The sequence below is a fragment of the Aquarana catesbeiana genome, linkage group LG08, assembly GCF_042186555.1.
Source record: "Aquarana catesbeiana isolate 2022-GZ linkage group LG08, ASM4218655v1, whole genome shotgun sequence".
Taxonomy (NCBI): Eukaryota; Metazoa; Chordata; class Amphibia; order Anura; family Ranidae; genus Aquarana; species Aquarana catesbeiana.
In genome coordinates this window covers 256,259,146-256,285,338 of record NC_133331.1, presented here as the reverse complement: position 1 = coordinate 256,285,338, position 26,193 = coordinate 256,259,146, and the positions used below count along the sequence as shown (strand labels likewise).

The following is a 26,193-nucleotide window of genomic DNA, read 5'->3' as shown; positions in this document are numbered from 1 at the left end:
CTGTAAAGCGCCTCTCCTGTCACTCCAGTGTTTAAGCACGAGTGCTTTCTCACTGGAGCGGTGAGCTTGCGGGACGTTAAAAAAAAGTCCTGCAAGCAGCATCTTTGAGGCGCTTTAGGAGCGGTGTATACACTCTTTGCAAGAATCCAAAAAAACAAACAAAAGAGGGAGCATCAGCCCAGTGCATTATCCCACACCATTTATTTAAGATCTACAAGAGTAATAGAGTAATACAAACTAGGGTTGAACTGATACCGAGTATTTGCTTGACCCGATACCTGGACATTCAGGGGTGATGGGTGATCGGTGCTGCGGTGGGGGAGTTACAAGCACCGTTCGCCCTGTATAGATTTCAATAAAGCATCTGACAGCCGCTTCTCCTCCTCTCCCTCCCACGGCTTTCAGCTGCTTTATGGAAATCTATACAGGGGGATCGGTGCTTGTAACTCCCCCCCACTGCCGCACCGATCACCCCTGACTGTCCCTGTATCCTCCTCCAGTTCTCCTGTGTCCTCCTCAGTGCTCCTCTGGGCCGCTCCATGCACCTCCGGTCCCCCTCCATGCTCCCCCGCCCCCTTTGTCCTTGATCTGTCAGGATTTGGAGAGCGGAGGAAGGAGTCGGTAAATCTGTCATTTACCGGCTCCTTCCTTTTCCGAATGAATAGAGTCAGTGATCACTGGCTGTCCATTCATAACTGAGCATTGTAAACTGTATTTACGATGCTTCAGTTTATGAATGGAGAATAGCCATTAGGGTTGATTTACTAAAGGCAGGTAGACTGTGCACTCTGCAAGTGCAGTTTCTCTAGAGCTTCGTAAATGAGGTAAAGCTTCACTTTGCAAAGCATACCCAATCATATGCAAGGAAAATAAAAAAAATGCATTTTTACCTGCAGGTGATTGGATGATGGAAGTCATCAGAGCTTCTGCTCATTTACTAAGCTCTGGAGCAACTGCTCCTGCAGAGCGCAACTTTGCAAAGTGCACAGTTTTTTTGCCTTTAGTACACTATCCCCGCTGTCTGTGCATTCATCTTCGGTGCAGATGAGGCTGCAGAGAAAGAGACTGAGGAATCTGTGTCCTCAGTCCCTTTCCCTGTCTCAAAAGGGAGATGTCAGGGGTCTGTTAAGATATCGTAACTGATATCTCACCAAAGCCCCCAACAGGGCTGACTGATAAAAAATAAATAAATAAATAAAGAATTGTAATAAATAAATATTTAAAAGGTTCAATTGTAAAAATAATGAAAAATAAAATAAAAAACACACTTACACCCCCCCCCCCAAAAAAGAAAGTATTGTAAAAAATAAAACAAAAAAAAAATAAATTGCAAAAAAAACAATAAAAAATTGTAAAAAATAGAACTGTTAAAAAAAAAAAAAAAAAAAAAACTACTGACACAGTCACATGACATTGAAAAAAAAAACTATCAGTAATCTGTATCGGCGAGTACTTGAAAAAAAAGTATCAGTACTTGTACTCAGTCTTAAAAAAGTGGTATGGGTGCAACTAGGGTTGCCACCTGTTCGGGATTCACCCGGAGAGTCCGGGTTTTGAATCATGTGTCCTGTTTTCAGGTGGACTGAAGCCTGGACACATGATTCAAAACTTGGACTGCCCTACATTATTCAGACAGGAATGTGACTTGGAGCAGGGCCTGACAGGAGGGTAAGGGGGCACAATGTGCGCCACATTACTATTCTTTTTGGAGCACCCAAAGGTGTCCCAGGTCTGTTACAATCCTATTGTAGAGTGTATACTAAAAAAAAAAAAATAATTGCTGTGCGCCACTAAAGTGTTCAGGTTTGGCTTAAAGAAAAAGTGGCAACCCTAGGTGCAACCCTAATACAAACGTGAATTAAAATCACTCATCGAGCTACTCATCTATAGCCTAGTAGTCCTAAACTTGGCACATTCCAGAGTGCAGGGGAACCTGACCAGGATCCTTTATGGCTAACGTGTTTTGAAAGTAACCCATTCTTCACATGTTTATGAGAGTTATTCTTGTAGATCCTAACCACTAGCCGACTAGCGCATGACGATGTCGTAGGCACAATGGCATGGCTGGGCAAATGGGCGTACAGGTACATCCCCTTTAATTGTGGGCGCGCGCGTGCCCGCAGCGCACTCCAGGCCCGCGGACTCGATGTCCGCCGGGGGCCCGCGATCATATCACGGAGCGGAAGAACGGGGAGATGCCTTTGTAAACAAGGCATTTCCCCGTTCTGCCTAGTGACATGACAGAGATCTACTGCTCCCTGTGATCGGGAGCAGTGATGGCTGTCATGCCAGTGGTAGCCCATCCCCCCACAGTTAGAACACCTCCCTAGGACACACTTAACCCCTATGGTGGCAGTCGCTGCTGAACTCTCAGATGATGGCTTTGCATTAACCTTATATCAGGAGAGAAATTGCAACTAGCCAAATCCAGCTCAGTCAATTGACTTTCACTGCAAGATCAGTCAGCCTGGCTCATCCTGCAGTCACATGATCAGGGCTTTTTTTCTCAGAGAATAGGTGCAGGAACCCCCATCCCCTTCTGAGTCACTCCTTGTCTCCGCCCCCCTAACATTAGACCCACCCCAGCAATAATAAATCCCCCAGCAACAATATACTCCACCAGCAACAATAGATCCCCCAGCAATAATATACCCCACCCCAGCAACAATAGATCCCCCAGCAAAAATATACCCCACCCCAGCAACAATAGATCCCCAGTAACAATAGACCTCCCAGCAACAGTAGATCCCCACACAAAAATAGATTCCTGCCAGCATCAATAGACCCTCCAGCACATCCCAGTACCCCTTGCCATTACTTACATTCCATGCTGGAGATGCCGGAACGGCGCTCCCCCATGTTCCCACTAAAAAAAGCCCTGCACGTGATAATTCCAGAAATGCCATAGTTGCCCAGTCTTTCCATTTTCGGCACCACAAAATGAATTTGTTGAACAATTTTGGCAGTCATAAACCTAGAAGGTTCATCCAATTTATCTTACAACCTATTTTTCTTTTATTTTGGATAGCGTAGGTGGGTTAGATGTCAGATTTTGTATTGCTGTCTGTGTCTCCACATAGAACTGTCTATTCTCTTTTAGGCAACAGCTCGGCGGGAGAAGAGGCGTCTTCTAGATGCACAGCGTGGGAAGTGCCGCGTGCGGCTGGGCTCCCACCTTGATGAGTGGTGTGCACTAAAGGATCATTTGGGTTTTGCACAGCATGCACAGTTGGCCAAATTCCTTCTGGACAGGTAAGAACAAACCAAGAAAATAAGGTTACAATTCTCCCATGCAGCGAGAAAGAACTCGGCTAACGCCGGAACTCAAATGTGCGACAGATTAGCTCCTGTAAAGCAGCATTTTTTATTCTTTTTTTGTAAATGGTATACATTATCTAATTTGTATCTCTCATTTCCTTCCAACAAACTTTGTTGGATTGCATTGGGGTGGGTTTCCAACTATTGAAAGTCAACTCTATAGTGTTCAGTAGATGGTCCGGCTGAGATTCAAATCATCTATGAGCAGATTAACCAGCCTGTCGGATTTTTCATACAATTATTACCAGTGACTATTGCTGTTAATAATAATCACTGTGTTCTCCTGGCAGGGATTGCTCACCCACCGTGCAGAGAACACAATAGCAGAACAATTTTTGTTTAATCGGTACAGTATTCTTCTGTAAAAAATTAAGTGACCAAGACAGACGATCATTCGTCCTATATTCTCATTGTGTGTACAAGGCTTTACATGCTTGTATATTACGCTATGGAACATCATCACACTAAACTGAAAAGGCATGGTACCAGTTTTTCCCAGCAGGTGGTGCTAGAGGTAAAATTAGAAGATACCAATGCCGATGGACATGATGGGGGTTTGATGGTGGAGGGGTTCCCCTCTGTATTCATCTCTACTACAGTCTACTTACCTCCCACCTGGGGTCAGGCTGCGCCCTCATTAGAATTACCTACCTCTGTGGTGCAGGTCCATGTTTTGCTGCAGCTGTCTTCAGTGAATCCTAAAATCACTTGTAGTTCAGGTTTTTCTCAGGACAGCAGTTGTCAAGCAATGAATGCTGAGCAATGTACCACCAATATAATCAATATTTTATACACTCCTTTTATTCACTTGTTTTTGTATTTTCCTTATGTATCCCCACCATTGACATCTGATGTTCTGCCACCAGTGGCATCTACTTATGCCAAGTTATAGCATGTGTGATGGTTCTTGGTAAAGCATTGTTGGCTAAGGCACCATTCGCAAAGTAGGCGTTTTGCCATGATGCAGATCCCAGCAGAAAGAAACGACTGATTCCTGCTGCTGGGATTGACCGCTGTGTGCAGATAGCAGCGTCTATCCGCACACTGTAATGACAGGCTGTTGGTGGTCGCAGTTATTCGCGCCTGTTTGCACAGCCGGCGATTACCTGATTGTGGATTTGGAGTGTGGTAAACCACTCGTGTGAATGGTACCTAAGAATGTGTTACTGAGACTGGCCAAAGGCATTGCATCAAGTGCCTGTAAGGACAAGCGTCATATGTAGTCCCTGGGGGTCCTAGTAGATGACAGGCTCAGGAATGGCATGCAATGCCAAGCTGCTGCAAGCAAAGCCAACAGAATATACAGGGAATATATACAAGATTTTAGTAATGAGAACGGTATTATTAGCAGTAATCAGCATGGATTCATGAAGAATCGTTCTTGCCAAACCAATCTGTTAACCTTCTATGAGGAGATGAGTTACCATCTAGATAAAATAAGGCCCGTAGATGTGGTGTATCTGGATTTTGCAAAAGCATTTGACACAGTTCCCCATAAACGTTTACTGTACAAAATAAGGTCCGTTGGCATGGACCATAGGGTGAGTACATGGATTGAAAACTGGCTACAAGGGCGAGTTCAGAGGGTGGTGATAAATGGGGAGTACTCGGAATGGTCAGGGGTGGGTAGTGGGGTCCCCCAGGGTTCTGTGCTGGGACCAATCCTATTTAATTTGTTCATAAATGACCTGGAGGATGGGATAAACAGTTCAATCCCTGTATTTGCAGACGATACTAAGCTAATCAGGGCAATAACTTCTCCGCAGGATGTGGAAACCTTGCAAAAAGATCTGAACAAATTAATGGGGTGGGCAGCTACATGGCAAATGAGGTTCAATGTAGAAAAATGTAAAATAATGCATTTGGGTGGCAAAAATATGAATGCAATCTATACACTGGGGGGAGAACCTCTGGGGGAATCTAGGATGGAAAAGGACCTGGGGGTCTTAGTAGATGATGCAATGCCAAGCTGCTGCTAACAAAGCAAACAGAATATTGGCAGGCATTAAAAGGGGGATCAACTCCAGAGATAAAACGAGAATTCTCCCGCTCTACAAGACTCTGGTCCAGTCGCACCTAGAGTATGCTGTCCAGTTCTGGGCACCAGTCCTCAGGAAGGATGTACTGGAAATGGAGCGAGTACAAAGAAGGGCAACAAAGCTAATAAAGGGTCTGGAGGATATTAGTTATGAGAAAAGGTTGTGAGCACTGAACTTATTCTCTCTGGAGAAGAGACGCTTGAGAGGGGATATGATTTCAATTTATAAATACCGTACTGGTGACCCCACAATAGGGATAAAACTTTTCCGCGGAAGGGGGTTTAACAAGACTCATGGCCACTCATTAAAATGAGAAGAAAAGATTTTGAACTTTAAACTACGTAAAGGGTTCTTTACTGTAAGAGCGGCAAGGATGTGGGATTCCCTTCCACAGGCGGTGGTCTCAGCGGGGGGCATTGATAGTTTAAAGAAACTATTAGATAAGCACCTGAACGACCACAACATACAGGGATATACAATGTAATACTGACACATAATCACACACATAGGTTGGACTTGATGGACTTGTGTCTTTTTTCAACCTCACCTACTATGTAACTATGTAATATTGGCATGCATTAAAATGGGGATTAACGCTAGAGATAGAACAATAATTCTACCACTCTACAAGACTCTGCTCCGGGTGCACCTGGAGTATGCCGTACAGTTCTGGTCTGGAGGATATTCGTTATAAAGAAAGATTACGAACACTGAACATATTCTTGCTGGAGAAGAGACACTTGAGAGGGGATATGATTTTAATATATAAATACCGTACTGGTGACCCCACAATAGGGATAAAACTTTTTCGCACAAGGGAACATAAAAAGACACACCGCCATTCACTAAAATTAGAAGAAAAGCGGTTTAACCTTAAACTGCGTAGAGGGTTCTTTACGGTAAGAGCGGTAAGGATGTGAAATTCTTTTCCACAGGCGGTGGTTTCAGCGGGGATATACAATGTCATACAGGGATATACAATGTAATATTGGCATAAAACCACACAAGGGTTGGACTTGATGGACTTTGTCTTTTTTTAACCTCACCAACTATAACTATAAACTATATAATTCTGCTGATACATTACTTGTTATATGTACACATTTATTACCAACTAATAATAATCTTTGTTTTGCAGCTATATATCAACTACCAGCTCAGGGCCTTCTGGTAAGGGGCACTCCATTGTTCTCTATCCTATTTAGAACTGGTAAATACTTAAGCTGGCCATTAATGGATCAAAATTTGGTCGGTTCAGAAAGGACCAGACACATTTCGATCTATGGCCCTTCCCCCTAAACAGAAGCCGACCTAACAATCAGCTTCTCTCGAACAGGAATGTTGTAAATTTTCCATTTGATCAGCGCATGCAGCCAATTGGCTGCTATGCTGATCAGTGTATTCTGACAGCAGCAGAATCCCCAGTGTCAGAATACAATAGCGCAGCGTGGAGAATTTCTTCATCATCCACTTTAAATATGTGGATGGGGGAGTCCATTTGTTTTTTTTGATCAGCTGGCTGGCTGATCAATAAAAAAAAAAAAAGATCCATCTATGGCCAGTTTAAGCAGTGTGCACTGTCTGTGTTGCCTATAGTGACCAGCCAGCATGTCTCTTTCATGTTCATATAAAATACCATGTGGTCTTTAAAAACAAAAACAATAGCCTTTGTCTGTATTGTTGTCTAGATGTGCTTGGCCCATAATATTTTTTTTACAAAGTACATTGGAGGGAATAATGAATCAGAGGGGCGTCTGTAGATAAACGGTGCAGTTTTGAAAGTTGATGATTTTTGCTATTGGTGTAGGCCATTTACGTACATCATGAAGCCTGCCTGGAAAACTTCTAAAGTGTTTCTAAGGATATTGCTAAGAGACGCCTACTGTTTACCTTCACCATCACAGAAATGAGCTCTTGAACGCTGAGCTCTGAGCTACTGCATCAGTGGAGAGAATGTGAGGAGGTTTGAATCAGAGCTCAGTCCTGTGATGGTGAAGGTGAACACTTCTAGTAGTTTTCCAGTCAGGCTTCATGAGATACATAAATGGCCTACACCAAGGGCATTATTCAACGTTGGTCAAAGCTGCACAGCTTGCTTTTTATCTACAGACACTTATCTACATAGGTTGTTTTTTTTGGTAAAGGTGAACTCTGCCCTTAAGGGCCCTGTCTGTTGAGATCTAAGAAATGCTTGATTGCTTTATTTTATATAAACATTTTATGAAGCTTGCAGATAGCTTCAGGAGCCACCATATTTTGTTGATCCTTGGGGACAGCAGAAGGTGAAAGATTTTATTTGCAAACTTGCTTGACAGGGCAAATATTTATTTTTGGAGCAACGCTGTGTTAAAATTAACAACGGTTACTTAACCACTTGCTGACCGCGGTACAGCCGTCAGACAGCTACAGCGCAGTCATCCAGTGCTGGGAGGGCGTCTATTGATGTCCTCCCGGAACCCCGCCCCCCGGTGCACAGATTGAGGCCATTCACAGCGGCCTTTACAATGTGACCAGCTGTGTCCAATCACAGCTGATCCCATGTAAACAAATGCCGATTATCAGCATTTCCTTTCCTTAGCGCTGTCACTGTGTGAGAAAAGGAAAGCCGATAACCAGCAATCCTGTGACAGCACACATTTACACTGATAATCAGGGATCTGATCATCAGTGCCCTGGTTATCAGTGCAGCTCCATCAGTGTTAATCAGTGCCCATCAATGCAGCTTGTTAGTGGCCATCAGTGCAGCCTCATCAGTGCCTCCTCATCAGTGTCTCCTCATTAGTGCCCATCAATGCAGCCTCATCAGTGTCTCCTCATCAGTGCCCATCAGTGCAGCCTCATCAGTGCAGCCTCATCAGTGCCCATCAGTGCAGCCTCATTAGTGTCTCCTCATCAGTGCAGCCTCATCAGTGCCTCCTCATCAGTGCCCATCAGTGCAGCCTCATCAGTGTCTCCTCATCAGTGCAGCCTCATCAGTGCCTCCTCATCAGTGCCCATCAGTGCAGCCTCATCAGTGCCTCCTCATCAGTGCAGCCTCATCAGTGCCTCCTCATCAGTGCCCATCAGTGCAGCCTCATCAGTGTCTCCTCATCAGTGCAGCCTCATCAGTGCCTCCTCATCAGTGCCCATCAGTGCAGCCTCATCAGTGTCTCCTCATCAGTGCAGCCTCATCAGTGCCTCCTCATCAGTGCCCATCAGTGCAGCCTCATCAGTGTCTCCTCATCAGTGCCCATCAGTGCAGCCTCATCAGGGCCTCCTCATCAGTAGGGATGGGCAAATGGTTCGGCCCGAGCAAAAGTTCGGGCTGAACTTTGGTTGTTTCGGGATGTTCGGCGAACACCAAACAATATGCGGTGTTTGGGGCAAATTTGAAAGCCGCCGGAACACTGTTAAAGTCTATGGGACACTAACATGAAAAATCAAAAGTGCTCATTTTAAAGGTTTATATGCAAGTTATTGTCATAAAAAGTGTTTGGGGACCTGGGTCCTTCCCCAGGGGACATGTATCAATGCAAAACTTTTTTTTAAAAATGGCCATTTATTCGGGAGCAGTGATTATTTTAATGCTTAAAGTGAAACAATAAAAATGAAATATTCCTTTAGATATTGTGCCTGGGGGTGTCTAAAGTATGCCTGTAAAGTGGCACAGTTTTCCCGTGTTTAGAACAGTACCACAGCAAAATGACATTTCTAAAGGGAAAAATTGTCATTTAAAACTGATCGCGGCTGTAAGTGCTCTCTCGTCCCCCCCCCCTCTTTTCCTGCGGCCTGCCAGGTTGCGTGCTTGGATAAGGGTCTGCTATGGATTTTGGGGGGGACCCCTACATCATTTTTTTTTTTTTGGCACAGGTTTCCCCTTAAAATCCATACTAGGCCTGAAGGGTCTGGTATGGATTTTGGGGGGGAACCCTACGCCATTTTTTCCTTTTTTAATTTTTGGTTTGTGGTTCCCCTTAATATTCATACCAGACCCAAAGGGCCTGGTAGTGGACGGGGGGGGGAACCCATGCCCTTTTTTTAAATGAGTTTAATCTATATTGCTGAGACCCAACAAATATTACAGCCGCGATCAGTTTTAAATGACAATTTTTCCTTTAGAAATGACATTTTGCTGTGGTACTGTTCTAAACATTGGAAAACTGTGCCACTTTACAGGCATACTATAGACACTCCCCAGGCATGATATTTAAAGGAATATTTCATTTTTATTGTTTCACTTTAAGCATTAAAAAAAATCACTGCTCCCGAAAAAACGTCAGTTTAAAAAAAAAAAACATTTCCATTGATACATATCCCATGGGGTAGGACCCAGGTCCTCAAACACTTTTTATGACAATAACTTGCATATAAGTCTTTAAAATGAGCACTTTTGATTTTTCATGTTCGTGTCCCATAGACTTTAACGGTGTTCGTGTGTTCTGCCGAATTTTTTTCCTGTTCGGTTGTTCTGGTGCGAACCGAACCGGGGGGGGGTGTTCGGCTCATCCTTACTCAACAGTGCCCATTAGTGCAGCCTGATCAGTGCCTCCTCATCAATGCCCATTAGTGCAGCCTGATCAGTGCCTCCTCATCAATGCCCATTAGTGCAGCCTCATCAGTGCCTCCTCATCAATGCCCATTAGTGCAGCCTCATCAGTGCCTCCTCATCAATGCCCATTAGTGCAGCCTCATCAGTGCCTCCTCATCAATGCCCATTAGTGCAGCCTCATCAGTACCTCATCATCAATGCCCATTAGTGCAGCCTCATCAGTGCCTCCTCATCAATGCCCATTAGTGCAGCCTCATCAGTGCCTCCTCATCAATGCCCATTAGTGCAGCTTCATCATTGCCTCCTCATCAATGCCCATTAGTGCAGCCTCATCAGTGCCTCCTCATCAATACCCATTAGTGCAGCCTCATCAGTGCCTCCTCATCAATGCCCATTAGTGCAGCTTCATCAGTGCCTCCTCATCAATGCCCATTAGTGCAGCCTCATCAGTGCCTCCTCATCAATACCCATTAGTGCAGCCTCATCAGTGCCTCCTCATCAATGCCCATTAGTGCAGCCTCATCAGTGCCTCCTCATCAATGCCCATTAGTGCAGCCTCATCAGTGCCTCCTCATCAATACCCATTAGTGCAGCCTCATCAGTGCCTATCAGTGCAGCCTCATCAGCACACATCAGTGATGAAGAAACATTTTATAACAGAAACAAAACGTTTTTTTTTTTCAAGATTTCCAGTCTTCTTTTGTTTGTTTAGCACAAAAATAAAAACCCAGTGGTGATTAAATATCACCAAGTTCTATTTGTGTGAAAAAAATGATAAAAATTTCATATGGGTGCACGACCAAGGATCCAAGGATGGATCCCACACATCAATGCAGACCCACTGGTATTGGAATGAATGGCAGTCTCAGCCTGGGCTCCCCCCCAGGCCATCCTTTGCTTTACAGTTGTTTGGAGCCGAGATGAGCTCCTTCCCTGGCCTGACCTCACAGTGGTGGACACAGGATTGCTTTCCCTTGTTGCCTGAGCGGTGCACATATTCCCTTACTAGGTTACACGACTGCATGACTGGCGCAATTGTCATTCAAAGTGCGACAGCACTGAAAGCTGAAAATTACCTGGGTAAGAAGGGGTTGAAAGTGCCCAGTAGGCAAGTGGTTAAAGTGAAAACTAGAAGCTAAGGGCACAGGTCTCACATAGGTTGGTCTTTTTTTGACCTCACCTACTATGTAACTATGTAGGTCTTATTTCATTGACAAAGTTCATTATCTGTGATCTTTATGTATTCCTAATATTCTCCTTTTTTTCCCCAGTTCCAAAAGCAGTCGCACTCCTTTCTGTATCTCTCTCATCACTGAAACGTCTGGCTTTCCTGTGTCACCAACATGGCAGAGACTGTCCAATTCCCCCCACCATCTTGTCACCATCACATTCTACTGAGGCCCCGGAGACGCCGGTTTTACTATGGGGTTGCAATGAGCACCAGTTCCATTGGAATCCAAGTGATGGTTTCAAAGAGATGGAAGCCCACTTAGCTGTTGGCAAAAAGAAACTGAAGACCACAGAAGGCTTGTCCGGAGAGACAGATACACAACAGAAGGATTCTGAGTTAGTTTGTATGCTGGGGAAGCAAACAAGGGAGTCACAAAGGGAAGAAGAGGACCAGTGCGGGTCTGGGACATGCTCTCAGGGAACTGACACCGAGCCCAGCAGTGTAGTGAGTTTATCGGAGAGTGACACTACTTTGGACAGAAGTGAAGAGAATATTGTAGAACAAGCTAATGGTGAGAAAAGACTAGAGGTCCTGGCGGAGAGCGTAGCCAAAGAGCAGGTAACAATTTCAAATGAGAAGGAGCCAAAGACTACTGAAAGAAGGCTGGGGCAGACACCAGGGATAGGTGTGGAAGAAGAGCAAACCACGGTGCCAGCACCTACCATTGAGGAGAGTGAAAAGAGGCAATGTGAGAGGCTAAGATCAGTCACTCAGGACATTGTGGTTCCTGATGTGGCAGAGAACTGTTCCATAAACTCTTCAAGGAAGGGAACCCCAGACACTCCCTCAGGTAAGTGCAATCCTAAATAGGTGTCAGAAATTTAAGGCTACTTTCACTGCTACATGTGAACCCTCCAGTGCTACTTAAATACAACCTATATAGCTGCCAAAACTCCACTTTATATCTCATATATAGGCTTAGAAATTGGGATTTAAAGATATATCTATATAATGGTGTGGCGCTTTAGGTACTACGATACACCCCTTCTTTTTAGTGTTAAAAATTCCTTAAAATGTAAATACATTTAAAAAATATATAATAAATGTGTGTGTATATGTGCAACAATCCTGATTACAGAAAAACTTTAAAGAAGTATGGCCGAAGCTTTTTTGGCTATACTTCTCCTATGGATCACAGGGGGGCAGTTCATTCTGCAATCCTGTGACCTGTTTTCAGCCGACAGCGGGCTAAAGCCCGCTGTCAGCTGATATTACTCAGTCAGTCCAAGCTCAGGAAATATCCCGACCATATGCATTTCTGTGACCTGTTTTCAGCCGACAGCAGGCTAAAGCCCGCTGTCAGCTGATATTACTCAGTCAGTCCAAGGTCAGGAAAGATCCCAACTATATGTTGGGGATCTACTCAGATGTCTGGACCAGAGATCCGCCGACAGCCTGAGCCAGCCCCTCCCACCCCCTCCACAGCCCAGTGCACCAGTAAGTGCTAGAGGGCGAAGCAGAGAGCCGCTGACTGACAGTCAATGATCTCTGGTCAGAGCGGAGGAGAGAACTGAGTGATCAGCGGTGTTTGATCGCTCAGTTCTCGCTGAGATGGTGGGGGATAGATGCAGAGACACTGCCCCTCCTGACAGTGCTCACATTCCTTTCTGGCTATGCTGTCTGGCAGCACTTTCTGGATCACATGACTAGTTGAAGAGAATTGCAAAACCTCTGACAGGTAAGTACAAAATGTTATTATGTAGGTGCAGCTCAGGTACAGCATATGTAATAAAGGGTCACACCAGCAGCTTCTTTTTTTTCTACAAACTTTATTGATAGTTATTAAGTTTATTTATTACACAGTGACAAAAAGGTTCTTCAGTCACTTTTTTCAAATTAAAAATCATCAGCTACAAATACTGTATCTGCTGACTTTTAATAAAGAGACACTTATCAGTCCTGGAATCCAGAGTTGTCCTCATCCGGGCCAGTTCTTTGCCAGTCCTCGGGTCCCTGGCACCACCATGTTGACTGTGGGAAGCTGGCTGTAATTTCCTGCCGCTCCCCGCTGCACATGCATGAGCCACGCTGCACTCTATGACTGGTCCCGTAGCCTCCTGGGACCTGAGACAAGTCCCAGGATGTTGTGGTCAGGGGAGGGGGTCGAATTTCCTCTGGGATCACTTAGGTACCTGCCAGAAACAGGTACACCCCCCCCCCCAAAAAAAAAGTTAATTATTGGCAAAGCAGGGAGGGAAGAGGAGGAAGACTGGAACTTCAGTTTTTCAGTGAATTTCCACTTTAAAGTGGTTGTGAACCTTTACATATACCCAGCGAAGTGACTGGATACATGGATGAAACAAATCCCCCTACATAACTTGTACTTGTTTAGCTGCACTCTTCCTTACATCATTCAAAGTGCAGAATTTACACAGGATCTCCGAGCTGCAGAAAGCGGGGCGGGAAGCTGAAGTTACACTCTACAGAGTTCAGTGGCGGAGCTCTGAGAGCTGATTGGAGGAAAGGGACACACCTCTCTTCACCCACAAGCAGAGCTGAGGCTGTCAATCACAGGCGGTGTGCTGGAGAACCCTCCCTGTCACCTTTTTTCTCTTGGTCAGGCAGTGGAGTGAATCGGCCAGGTAGGAGACGAGGCATTTTGCCTTGTCTTGCATTGGCACTGCTCTGGAATAGCCACCCAACACCGTTCTACCACACCTAGTATGAACGTACACTTAAATAAAAACAGTGTCTTATTTCCTTATTGGATATTCAGTGCTTGTGGTGTTAATAGGTAGAACTAAGCACACTTTTTAGTTCAGGAGTGCATGTGTTCCGGCATTTGCACTTACTAATTTTTCACCTCCCCTTAGGTCGGAGCAGCAAACGTCAGCGTACCAATGTCCAGCAGTCAGAATCCTGCCACAAAGCCACAACTTCTCCGCCACAGGCAGCTTTACCCGTTGTGTGTAGACGATCCCCTCGTGGTAGCAAAGGATTCCACAGGAAAGCAGAAAGCAAGGAGCAGGTATCTCAGTCTGGAGCGCAGTGTACAATGGCCTGCAAGCCTGTTACTGAGGAAAAAGGTAAGATCCAGCACACGTAGTGATAGGCTTATTGAATAAACCAAACTACATTAACCTGGAAGATTTTACCCCCTTCCTGACCAGAGCACTTTTTGCGATTCGGCACTGCGTCGCTTTAACTGACAATTGCACAGTCGTGCGACGTTGCACCCAAACAAAATTGACGTCCTTTTTTTCCCACAAATAGAGATTTCTTTTGGTGGTATTTGATCACCTCTGCGGTTTTTATTTTTTGTGCTATAAACAAAAAAAGAGCGACAATTTTGAAAAAAACGCAATATTATTTTACTTTTTGTAAAAGTAAAACAGTAACTCCTGCGCTGTCAGAAAAAAACTATACTAAAGGACACTGCTGCAACACCTATGTGACTGATCCAGAACAGACAAAATTAGCATAAATGGAAATAGGTGGTGGTTGCGCTGTGACAAAGGGAAAGAGGGGGGGGTGGGAGTGGAAGGGACTAAATAAAGTACATAGACAGGTGAAATGGATGGCTAAAATAAATAAGCCATACTAGATGAATAAAAGTGCTGCCATGAGTGGAAATAGCTGCAACAATGTGACCCAAAGTAAATATATATAACAATAATAAATCAATGAATAAGTCCAAGTGAGTATGGGCTAGTATCGCACTAGCACGAGCTGTGAGTGATATATCCAATGGGTGATAAATCCACAGGGGTAAATAGAAAACAGTCCCACCACCAAATAATAACAAACTCCCAAAAAATAAAAATAAAAAACTCTCAAATAACAATAGTTCCAAAAATAGGGAGACCTCTTTAGTGGGGACACCTCCGTGTTTGCAAGCCGCTTACCTTACTGCTGTAAGGTATACAGATTGTGTTGCGAGTAGCTAGCAGGCACGGAAATCCCATCCAATTATAGATAATGGCGGTGGTGGATATGCAAGGCGGAAAATAAAAGACAAAAATAGACTATATATAGCGTGACTCCGTGACCGCCAGAGAGGAGGGGAAGCTAGACACAGAAGGGGGGGGTGCACTCACTTTTTTAAAATGGGTGTGGGCATCAACCCACGAGCGCCGAGCTTGTATGCCTCAATAGGTGTCTTCAATAGGGGTCTTCAGTCTATCCCCGCTCCCAGCTCCTCAAAGCTCGTCAGGTAGAATGAGTATACAGGATGTATGAGGAGAAAGCGCACAAAGCGTGATCCCATATAAGAAGTCAATTTATTAAATAAAACAATAAAAAACTTACATTTAACACCGGCTATAGTACAAAACATCCACGAGCGCCAAGCTTGTCTCCTGCTGTTAGTCTGTAACAGCTTCCCGTGCTCCAATCCTAACGCGTATCGTCACGTCACGTGACTTCTTTTTGCTATGATAAATATCCCCCAAAAAAAATAAAAAAACGATTTTTTTCCTCAGTTTAGGCCAATATGTATTCTACATATTTTTGGTAAAAAAAAAATCGCAATAAGCGTATATTGATTGGTTTGCGCAAAAGTTATAGCATCTACAAAATAGGGGATAGTTTTTTATGGCATTTTTATTATTAATTTTTTTTTTTACTAGTAATGGCGGCGATCTGCGATTTTTATTGTGACATTATGGCGGACATGTCGGACAATTTTGACACATTTTTGGGACTATTCGCATTTTTACAACGATCAGTGTTATAAAAATTGATTACTGTAAAAATGTCACTGGCAGGGAAAGGGTAGAGGGCGATCAAGGGGTTAATGTGTTCCCTAGTGTGTGTTCTAACTGAAGGGGGGAGGGTACTGTGTAGGGGAGATGACAGAGCACTGTTTATACTCTGTATGAACAGACGATCTGTCACTTCTCCCCTCAGAGAACTGGAAACTGTGTGTTTACACACACAGATCCGGATTCTCCGCATGCCCTGAGCGATCGCGGGAGCCCGGCAGTGATCGCGACAGGCGGGCACTCGCATCGGCTCCGTGGGTGAGCAGGAGCGTGCACGCACCCCTAGTGGCCACAGGGCGAAGCGACGTTACATAACATCGTTTTGCCCAGCCGTGCCATTCTGCCGAAGTACAACTGTGGCGGCTGGTTGGCAAGTGGTTAGAGCAAAACTCTATTGAAAACATTGTCTGGCATGTCAAAACATTAAAAACAAGCTCTTGATGCAATACTCACCTCCTTTATGGTGATGTCCCTCAAAGACTTATTGGTCTGAGGTCCAGTGCAGCTCTTCCTCCTGACTGAATGATGCCCAATACCATTCAACCCATTTCCTGTGAGCCCAGGGCATCAAGAACACCCTGGTGGGGATGCGTCATCAAGTCAACCTGGGCTAACAGGACAATACTATGCAACGCTGCACTACATCATTACAAGGCACCACCCTCTGCAGCATTCAGGACCTGCACGCTGCTAAAGGAAGCTGAAGAAGAAGACTGGACCGAAGACCACAATAGAAAATGTTTTGTATACTGATTTTCTTTAATTTCAGACAGGTGGAGGGGAGGTGCTTTAAAAGGGGGGGGGGTGACAACATCCAGGGGTGAGTGGCCAGCTTGACGTTGAACTTTAATAGATGTAAACCCCAAATTAAGGATATTTTGTCTGCTAAAACACTGTATCATAGACAATTGGCAGTTTTTCTTTTAGTGTTGCTGATCTCCTGCAAACTCTTTGTAGATACTTCATGCCTAAATGCCATCCGGGGATGACTGCATTGCAATTTGTGCCACTGCAGGATAAAAATATATAGAGATGGCTTCCACCCTGGAGGTCCCTCTGAAACTGCTCTGCCACTTGCAGTGATGAAGATGAAAAGAAAACAAGTACCAAGGAAGAGTAGAGTCTTTAAAATAACTTTTGTTCTTTCTTCTACAGAACACACAGTTGGCATAGCTCCTGAGACAGAAGCAAACGAGGAGATGTGTCCTATAGAAGAGTCTATTGTAGAAGAAGTTATTGGACCAAATGTGTCAGCAGATGAATTGGACAGGTAAGATACCCAAGGAAGTAACTTTAAGGGTCTGTCCACCCAAACTACACTACTGTGCAAAAGTTTTAGGCAGGTGTGAAAAATTGCTGTAAATTGAGAATACTTTCAGAAATTGAAGTGCTAATAGTTTATTTTTTATCAATTAACAACATGGAAAGTAAATGAGGAAATCCAAATCAAATCAATATTTGGTGTGACCACCCTTTGCTTTCAAAATAGCATAAGTTCTTCTAAGTACACTTGCACACAGTTTTTTAAAGGAAGGTAGGTTGTTCCAAAATCTTGGAGAACTAACCACAGATCTTCTGTGGATATCCGCTGCCTCAAATCCTTCTGTTTCTTCATGTCATCCCAGACAGACTCGATGTTGAGTTCAAGGTTCTATAGGGGTCAAACCATCACTTTCAGGACTCCTTGTTCGTCTTTACACTGAAGATAGTTCTTAATGACATTGGCTGTATGTTTGGGGTCGTAGTCCTGCTGCAGAATACATTTGAGGCCAATCACATGCCTACCTGATGGTATAATGGATAAGTATCTGCTTGTATTTCTCGCCATTGAGGACATTGCTCCTGACCAAATCTCCAACTCCATTTGCAGAAATGCAGCCCCAAACATGCAAGGAACCTCCATCATGCTTCACAGTTGCCTGCAGACACTCATTATTGTACACTCATCAGGCCTTTGGCAAACAAACTGCCTCCTGATACAACCAAATATGTAAAATTTTCATTCATCAGTCCAGAGCACCTGCTGCCATATTTCTGCACCCCAGGTCCTAGGCTTTTGTGCATAGTTGAGTCACTTAGCCTTGTTTCCTCATTGGATGTATGGCTTTTTGGCCACACTTCTTCCATGAAGAACACTTCTGGTTAGACTTCTGTGGATAGTAGATGGGTGTACCTGAGTTCCACTGGTTTCCACCAGTTCTGTGCTGATGGCACTGCTGGACATCTTCCGATGTCGAAAGGAAGTAAGCACGATGTGTCTTTCATCTGCTGCATTAAAGAGGAGCTCCAGTCGTTTCTATGTTTCTTAAAAGTCAGCAGCTACAAAAATTGTAGCTGCTGACTTTAAATAAATGCACACTCACCTGTTCCACGATCCACCACCTGAACCATCGCTTGTCTCCCTCTTCTCTCCCTGGCGCCGGCATTTCAGCTGTGGGCACCCAGCTGTGGCAACTTGAGGCCTCACAGCTGGGTGCACACTGCGCATGCTCGAGTCACGCAACATGTCCCAGATGGCTGCAGGGAGGGAGGGGGAGATGAGAACTTCTAGCCGATCCGAGCGGAAGTGGGAGTGGGTACCTGTCAGTACTAGGTACCCCCCCCCCCCAAAATAATTACATGCCAGAAGTGGCAGGGGAGGGAGGAGTACTTAAAGCGGTACTTCCCCTTTTGGGTGGAACTTCGCTTTAAGTTTCCTTTGCCGACCACTGCGTTTACAGTCCTTAACCTTGCCCGTTTGTTTGTGCTTCTTCAAAAGAGCTTGAACAGCATATCCTGAAACCCTCGTCTTTTGAAATCGTTGCCTGGGTAGACCTTGATGAAGCAGTATAACTACCTTGTGTCTTGTTGCTGTGCTCAGTCTTGCCATGGTGTATGACCTGTGACATGAAACTGTCTTCCACAACCTCACCTTAGTAGCAGAGTTTGGCCGTTCCTCACCCAGTTTTAGGCTCCTACACAGCTGTTTCTGTTTCAGTCAATGACTGTGCTTCAACCTACATATGAAATTGATGATCATTGGCCTCTGCTTGGTATAATTGGTTAATCATACACCTGACTCTGATCCTACAAAATCCCTGACTTTGTACAAGTGTACAATGTGTGCAGGTGTAAAAATTGATGCTGGCTTGAAGCCAAAGGTTAGTCACACCAAATACTGATTTAATTTAGATTTTCTTTCTGTTCGCTCACTTTGTATTTTGTAAATTGATAAAAATAAACAATTACGATATATATTTTTTAAAGCCTTTTTACTTTACAGCATTTCTTCACAACTGCCTAAAACTTTTGCACAGTTCTGTAAATAATACTAATAATAATACTGTAAAAAAAAAAATAGAAAATGCAGGACCATTTTGTAGTGACTGCAACACTTATGGATATTGAGAAAAACAACTGTAGAGACTTGACTGTCGAAGTCCCCAGGAAACATAAAACCCATTAGGAGATTAAAAGGATAAGTTCACCTATAGGGGAAAAAAATAATAAATGTGCATATTTTTGCAGAAAAAACTGTGCATTTATTATTTTTTCCCCAGGAGCCTGCAAAGTACTGCACCAGCAATCAGTGGATCGACTGTGCAATGTCAGGCTCCTGCCGACGCTTCCTCCATCTTTCTTGCCCATACCCCTCTACGGGCTTTCTGTTTGAAGGCTGGAGGAAATGCCAATGGATTACGAAGGTGCTCATTGGCGCCCTCAGAGTATGTTGAGAACTACAAGCCATCTGCAAGAAGTTTCTTTATTCATCGATTGTTGTGAATGAATGATGTGGCTGTGTGGGCGAAGCCAAGGCTATATACAGTGCCTTGCAAAAGTATTCACCCCCCTTGGTATTTTTTGTGTTTTGTTGCCTCATAACCTGGAATTAACATGGATTGTTTAAGGATTTGAATTATTTAATTTACAGAACATGTCCACAACTTTGAAGATTTTTTTTTTTTTTTATTGTGAAGCAAACAACAAATATGCACATTGATTTTTCTGTTATTTTGTCCTAACTATTTACCTCCCTAAAGTCAATACTTTGTAGAGCCACCTTTTGCGGCTATCACAGCTACAAATCATTTTGGATAAGTCTCTATGAGCTTGCCACATCTTACCACTGGGATTTTTGCCCATTCCTCCTTGCAAAACTGCTCCAGCTCCTTCAAGTTGGATGATTTGCGCTTGTAAACAGCAATCTTTAAGTCTGACCACAGATTTTCTATTGGATTGAGGTCTGGGCTTTGACTAGGCCATTCCAACACATTTACATGTTTCCCCTTAAACCACTCAAGTGTTGCTTTAGCAGTGTTTGGGGTCATTGTCCTGCTGGAAGGTGAACCTCTGTCCTAGCCTCAAATCACACACACAGAGTGGTACAGGTTTTGCACAAGAATATCCCTGTATTTAGCACCATTCATCTTTCCCTCACTCTGACCAGTTTCCCAGTCCCGACTGCTGAAAAACATCCCCACAGCATGATGCTGCCACCACCATGTTTCACGGTGGGGATGGTGTTCTTTGGGTGATGTGATGTGTTGGGTTTGCTCCAGACATAGCGTTTTCTTTGATGGATTACATTTTAGTCTCATCAGACCAGAGCACCTTCCTCCATACATTTTGAGAGTCTCCCACATGCCTTTTCGCAAACTCAAAACGTTCCATTTTGTTTTTTGCTGAAAGTAATGGCTTTTTTATGGCCACTCTGCCATGAAGCCCAACTCTGGAACGTGCGGCTTATTGTCATCCTATGTACAAATACTCCAGTCTCTGCTGTGGAACTCTGCAGCTCCTCCAGGGTTACCTTAGGTCTCTGTGCTCCTCTCTGATTAATGCCCTCCTTGCCCGGTCCGTGAGTTTTGGTGTGCGGCCGTCTCTTGGAAGGTTTGCTGTTGTGCCATGTTCTTTCCATTTGGTTATGATAGATTTGATGGTGCTCCTAGGGATCATCAAAGATTTGGATATTTTTTTATAACCTAACCCTGACTTGTACTTCTCAACAACATTGTCCCTTACTTGTTTGGAGAGTTCCTTGGTCTTCATGGCAGTGTTTGGTTAGTTTAGGTGTTGAAGCCTCTGGGGCCTTTCAAAAAGGTGTGTATATATAATGACAGATCATGTGACACTTGGATTGCACACAGGTGGACATCATTTCACTAATTATGTGACTTCTGAAGGTAATTGGTTGCACCAGAGCTTTTTATGGGCTTCATAACAAAGGGGGTGAATACATACGCACATGCCAATTATCAGTTTTTTATTCCTGAAAAATAGTTTTATGTATATATTTTTTTAAAAATATTGAAATAATGTAACAAAATAGGTAAAAAGCCAAGGAGGGTGAATACTTTTGCAAGGCACTGTAGTTTTACATAACGCAGCGACATCCACACAAGTAAAACACCCATCGTTAGAGGCGATTTATTCCTCCAAAGCAAATACACCTTTGCACACTGGTCCTGACTAGTATTCCTGTGTTTCTCTTTTCTGTTTCTCTCCATCACTCAGCTAACGTGACCCCAGTGCTGATGGATGGGGGCAGGGGAAGGGCAAACAAGGATCCTAGGTATGCAACCAACATCCTCCTTATCAGCTGATGGCATCTTTGTTTGTTAGGATGTCAGTGGCTGGAAGGTTGCAATGGTGAACAATGAAGACCTGTGACTTTGTGTAACTATAAGGCAAGCTTCATCCACCCGCTGGCTTTTATACAATTTTTGGGCAATTTTTAAGGCATTTTCTCAAAGCACCCTTGAAGGAATCTAAAGGCACCCTGGTTGAAAAAGGCTAGTTTTGTACTTGAGGCACCCCATTCTTAAATGTAAAAACAATTCTAATAGTTTTACATAATGCAACTACATTCACACAGGTAGGACCCAATGTTAGAGGCCATTTATTCTTCCAAAGCAAATAGACTTTTGCAAACTGGTACTGACTAGTATTATTATTATTATTATTGTTATATTATTATGCTTGTTAGAACTTACAGTCTAGTATTCCAATGTTTCTCTATCACTCAGCTAATGTGACCCCACAGCTGATGGAGAGGGGCAGGGGAGGGTCAAACAAGGATGCTATGCAGGCAACTGACATCCTACTTATCAACTGATGACACCATTGGTCGGCAACTAGAAGGTTGTAATGGTGCATAATGAAAACCTGTGTCTTAGTGTAACTAAAAGGCGGCCTTCATCCACATACTGGCTTGTATACAATTTTTGGGCGATTTTTAGACATTTTTCCAAGGCACCCCTGAAGAAACCTCAAGGCACCCCGGTTGAAAAAGGCTGCTCTATCCAAACGAAAAAAAAAAGTTTTGGGTTTGGATGTACAGTACCTGAAGTAATGAATATCAGAAAAGGTTAGAACTTCTTGCTGTGCCTTCCTGTCAGGGTGGGCAAATTATGCACCAAAAAAAAAAAATGTGTTGCCGTGGGAAACTGAGCCAGTTCTTTTGTAGAGCCCTTCATTCTTTAACCACTTCAGCTCCGGAAGGTTTTACCCCCTTCATGACCAGGCCATTTTTTGCGATACGGCACTGCGTTACTTTAACTGACAATTGCGCGGTCGTGCGATGCTGTACCAAAATAAAATGTATGTCCTTTTTTCCCACAAACCTCGGTTTTTATTGTTTGCGCGATAAACAAAACTAAAGCGACAATTTTGAAAAAAAACAAACAAACAATATTTTTAACTTTCTGCTATAAAACATATTCAATAAAAAAATAAATAAAAAAAATCTAATTTCTTCATCAGTTTAGGCCAATATGTATTCTGCTACATATTTTTGTCAAAAAAATCCCAATAAGCGTATATTGATAGCGTCTACAAAGTTGGGCATATATTTATGTCATTTTTATTGATTTATTTTATTTTTACTTGAAATGGCAGCAATCAGCTTTTTTTTTTTTCTATTTTTTTTTTTTAGCGGGACTGTGACATTGCAGCATACAAATTGGACACCTAACTGACGATTTTGACACTTTTTTGGCAACCAGTGACATTATTGCATTGATTAGTGCTAAAAATATGCAATGAGACAGTATAAATGACACTGGCAGGGAAGGGGTTAACATCAGGGGCGCTCAAAGGGTTTAGTGTGTTCCTTGTTTGTGCTTTCTTACTGTGGGGGGATGGGCTCACTGCATGGACACAGCAATCCTTGTTCCTGATTAACAGGAATACTAGATCACAGTGTCCATGCCTGACAGAACAACGGTCTGCCTTGTTTACATCGGGAAACAGCCATTCTATCTCTGTGGGGAACGATCGTGGGTGGCCGGCAGGCATCGCTCCTGCTGGACCCACTGATTGGCTCCCCCTGTGGCCAATCAGCATGCGATCGTGGCTCTGGCAGCACGCGCGCACCCCCCCAGTGGCTATTATACAAATTCATGTTCTTTTGCGTGATTTCTCGCAAAAGAGCCAACCTGTCTCAGTAAATATGCGGTAGGCAACTGGTTAAAGTGATTGTAAACGATCGCCTTGTAAAACAACCTATTCAGGTTAAAATAAAAATGAAATGAAATAAAAATGAAATGCAAAACATTTTTGTTTTAGATATAAAAAAAATATATAAATACATTTTTCCCTTTTTTTTTTCTTTTTTTTTAAAGTTATCACATATCTCTGTTCTCAGCTGCATAAGAGCTGGGGGAGTAGAAGCAGCAGCACCTTGAGCTTCCCAGTGAATGGACAAGTCTGGTCATTGGAGGAGAGTACACTGAGTTCCCAGCACAGCTAGAGAACTGACCACAGTGTGCTCTCATGCTCAGTGTGGTCAGTATTTAACAGGAAAGCAAGGGCACTAGCAGGAGCACCAGGGATTTCACACAAAGGAAGCAATACAAAGAGAGTGGGATACTTTCTCTTACAAGTACATGGTACAGCAGGCACGTATCAGGGATATGAAGTGTTGGGGTAAGTGTCATGTTTGGACTTGCTTCTTACAGTTTGGCTACTACTGAGGAGCCGCCGATGCTGGAGGAAGAAGATTCAAGCCCATCAGATAAAATGATATGGAAGGCAGACAATGGGAGTCTGTCAGTGCTGGCGCCTGTAAAAGAACCCCCTTCATCTGAGAGTGGAGATCAGCAGGGCAGCCATAGCAAGACACACAAGGTGACCCGGTGAGTAAACATTTCCACAAGTTCATAATCGACTGTACCAATAGAGCACTTGTAGCTGTGAACCCAAGCTGAATGGCATTCAGTTTATTAAAGCACTGTGTATCATAAACCACTGCCATTTTTGAAAGCCTAATGGCCAGTACATACGATCTGAAAATCGGACGAAAATCGATGCAATCGTACGATAATCGGATCGTTAGTACAGAGCTTTCGAGAGCCGATCACGACAGTTCATCTGATATTATTAGATCGGACAAGCACAAAAATTTTCCTTGTACGATACCAGATCGTACGACTTTCGTTTAGTCAGTACAGTTGTCGTCTGAAAATACAATACAAATACATTACAACACATTACATCACTCCCGATTTTATTTTTTTCTGTCGTATGATAATTTTTGTGCCTTTAGTAACCTATTCAATCTCTACTTGCAACCAGTAAGCGAAAAAAGACGGACAATCCGTCGTGCGATTTTCGGATCGTGTGTACGGGGCATTAGGCTCCATTCACACTTGGTGGCACTGGAAATGCAGACAGATTTGTACGTTTCTGCATGAGTTTTCAGAAACGCTGCAATATGCGCAACACAAGGGCAAAGGCATATTGCAATTGAAAAAAAAAAATGATAGTGGAATGGAAAATACTGCTAGTAAGCATTTAGGATACTTGATTTTCCTGTGCTTTTACCTGCAATTTGTGAAGTCGGTGACGTTTTTTTTAACCTTGTTACTGAGTTTTTTATGTATAATTAAATGTGCTAATTATAAAAGGGATTTTGCAATTAGAATAAATCCTCATGTGTATTTTTGGTGATCTGGAGTGTTTCCTCTTCTGCAGGATTTCCTAAACTTGGAGGCTGCATTTTTAAAATTCCCCCACAACATGGCCTGCTGGTGTAATGCTATAATACAATGTGCATTTAGAAGAAATGGCCGCACACCACTGTAGATCAAAATCAATGGATGACGCATTGATAGGGAGATGTATACATCAATAGTGTGCGATCAGCATAGAAGCGGTCTATGGCTACACATTGTTGATATTTACAGTACATGTTGGTCCTGAGCAGTGGCAGTGGCCAATAGGGTCTATGTATGCTGTATGCATGTAAATATTCACGCAAAAGTTACATGCATACAGTGTCCAGATACATTTTTACACCCACGAGCCCCTTCAGACGGGGTCCTTTCATGTTGCTCTGCTTGTAAAGCCTGCTGGACTGTCTAATATTAAAGCCCTGTAGTAGCTCAGTGGTTGCGTGTTCCTGCAGTTAGAAAATCTATCGTGATCATACAGTATAGGACAGGCTTATGCATACCCCATGTGTTATAGGCTTGTACCTTCAAGTAATTGGACACTGGCAAGCTTTTGAGGACATGTCATAAACCGGTAAGACTGACTGTCTACAGTATTGTGCTGCTATGGCGGAGAGACCAGGCGAAAGAGCAACAACTCTAAACAGCAGGTGAACATTCGCTATGCCGAAGGCCCTCAGAAAACTCAGTCTCAGAGTTATGACATGTTCCCTGCACTAAAATAGGATCCGGCCTTAACACCTGGTTCTAGCTTTATTTCAGGCATGCAATAACAGCCTATTTCACAAAATTAGATATTTCTGCATCTATATCACAATTTCTCAGACAGATTACGACCTTCAATCAGTCATCTTTGTCCAGAGCTCAAAAATGCTCAGCATCTTCTTCTACTTCAGTTTTTCCACCAGAGTCGGACCCTGATATACCGGTCCTAGAGGGCACTGAATTAGAGGGGAATGAAGTGAACATAGAAGCAGCGTTGGAGGAAGATGCACAACATTTCTCCCCCCCACACTGTTGCTTAATTGAGGAGAGAGCTTCCTGCAATATGCTTACTGATGTTGAAAAGCTCATTGCCTCTTTCCAAAAAAGCCTTGGCATTGTACAAGTCCCTTTGGGTACAAAGAGACCTACTAATGCCGCGTACACACAAGCGGACTTTCCGGCGGACTAGGTCCGATAGTGTGTGGGCTAGTCCGATAGCTTTTCGGGATAAAAATCCAACGGACGTAGAAATAGAACATGTTTCAAATCTGTCCGACGGACTCAAAGTCCGACGGACTAAAATTGGGAAAACTGTTCGTCTGTGTGCTGGTCCGACGGACCAAATACAACGCAAGGGAAGCTACTGGCTATTGAACTTCCTTTTTTAGTCCCGTTTACGTCATCACGTTCAAACCGAACTGACTTATGAACGGACCTAGTCCTATCGTGTGTGGCTAAG

At 43.6% G+C, this 26,193-nt stretch overlaps 1 protein-coding gene across 1 annotated transcript in view; it reads left to right on the top strand.

Moving 5' to 3' along the window:
- Window positions 1-26,193, top strand: part of LOC141106344 (zinc finger protein 692-like) — a 73,931-nt gene that overhangs the window by 10,603 nt on the left and 37,135 nt on the right. Inside the window, exons 2-7 of the mRNA XM_073597041.1 lie at window positions 3,101-3,252; window positions 6,496-6,527; window positions 11,157-11,906; window positions 13,930-14,142; window positions 16,975-17,089; window positions 23,757-23,933. Coding sequence (XP_073453142.1) covers window positions 3,101-3,252; window positions 6,496-6,527; window positions 11,157-11,906; window positions 13,930-14,142; window positions 16,975-17,089; window positions 23,757-23,933 — 1,439 coding nt within the window. The remainder of the gene's footprint in view (window positions 1-3,100; window positions 3,253-6,495; window positions 6,528-11,156; window positions 11,907-13,929; window positions 14,143-16,974; window positions 17,090-23,756; window positions 23,934-26,193) is intronic.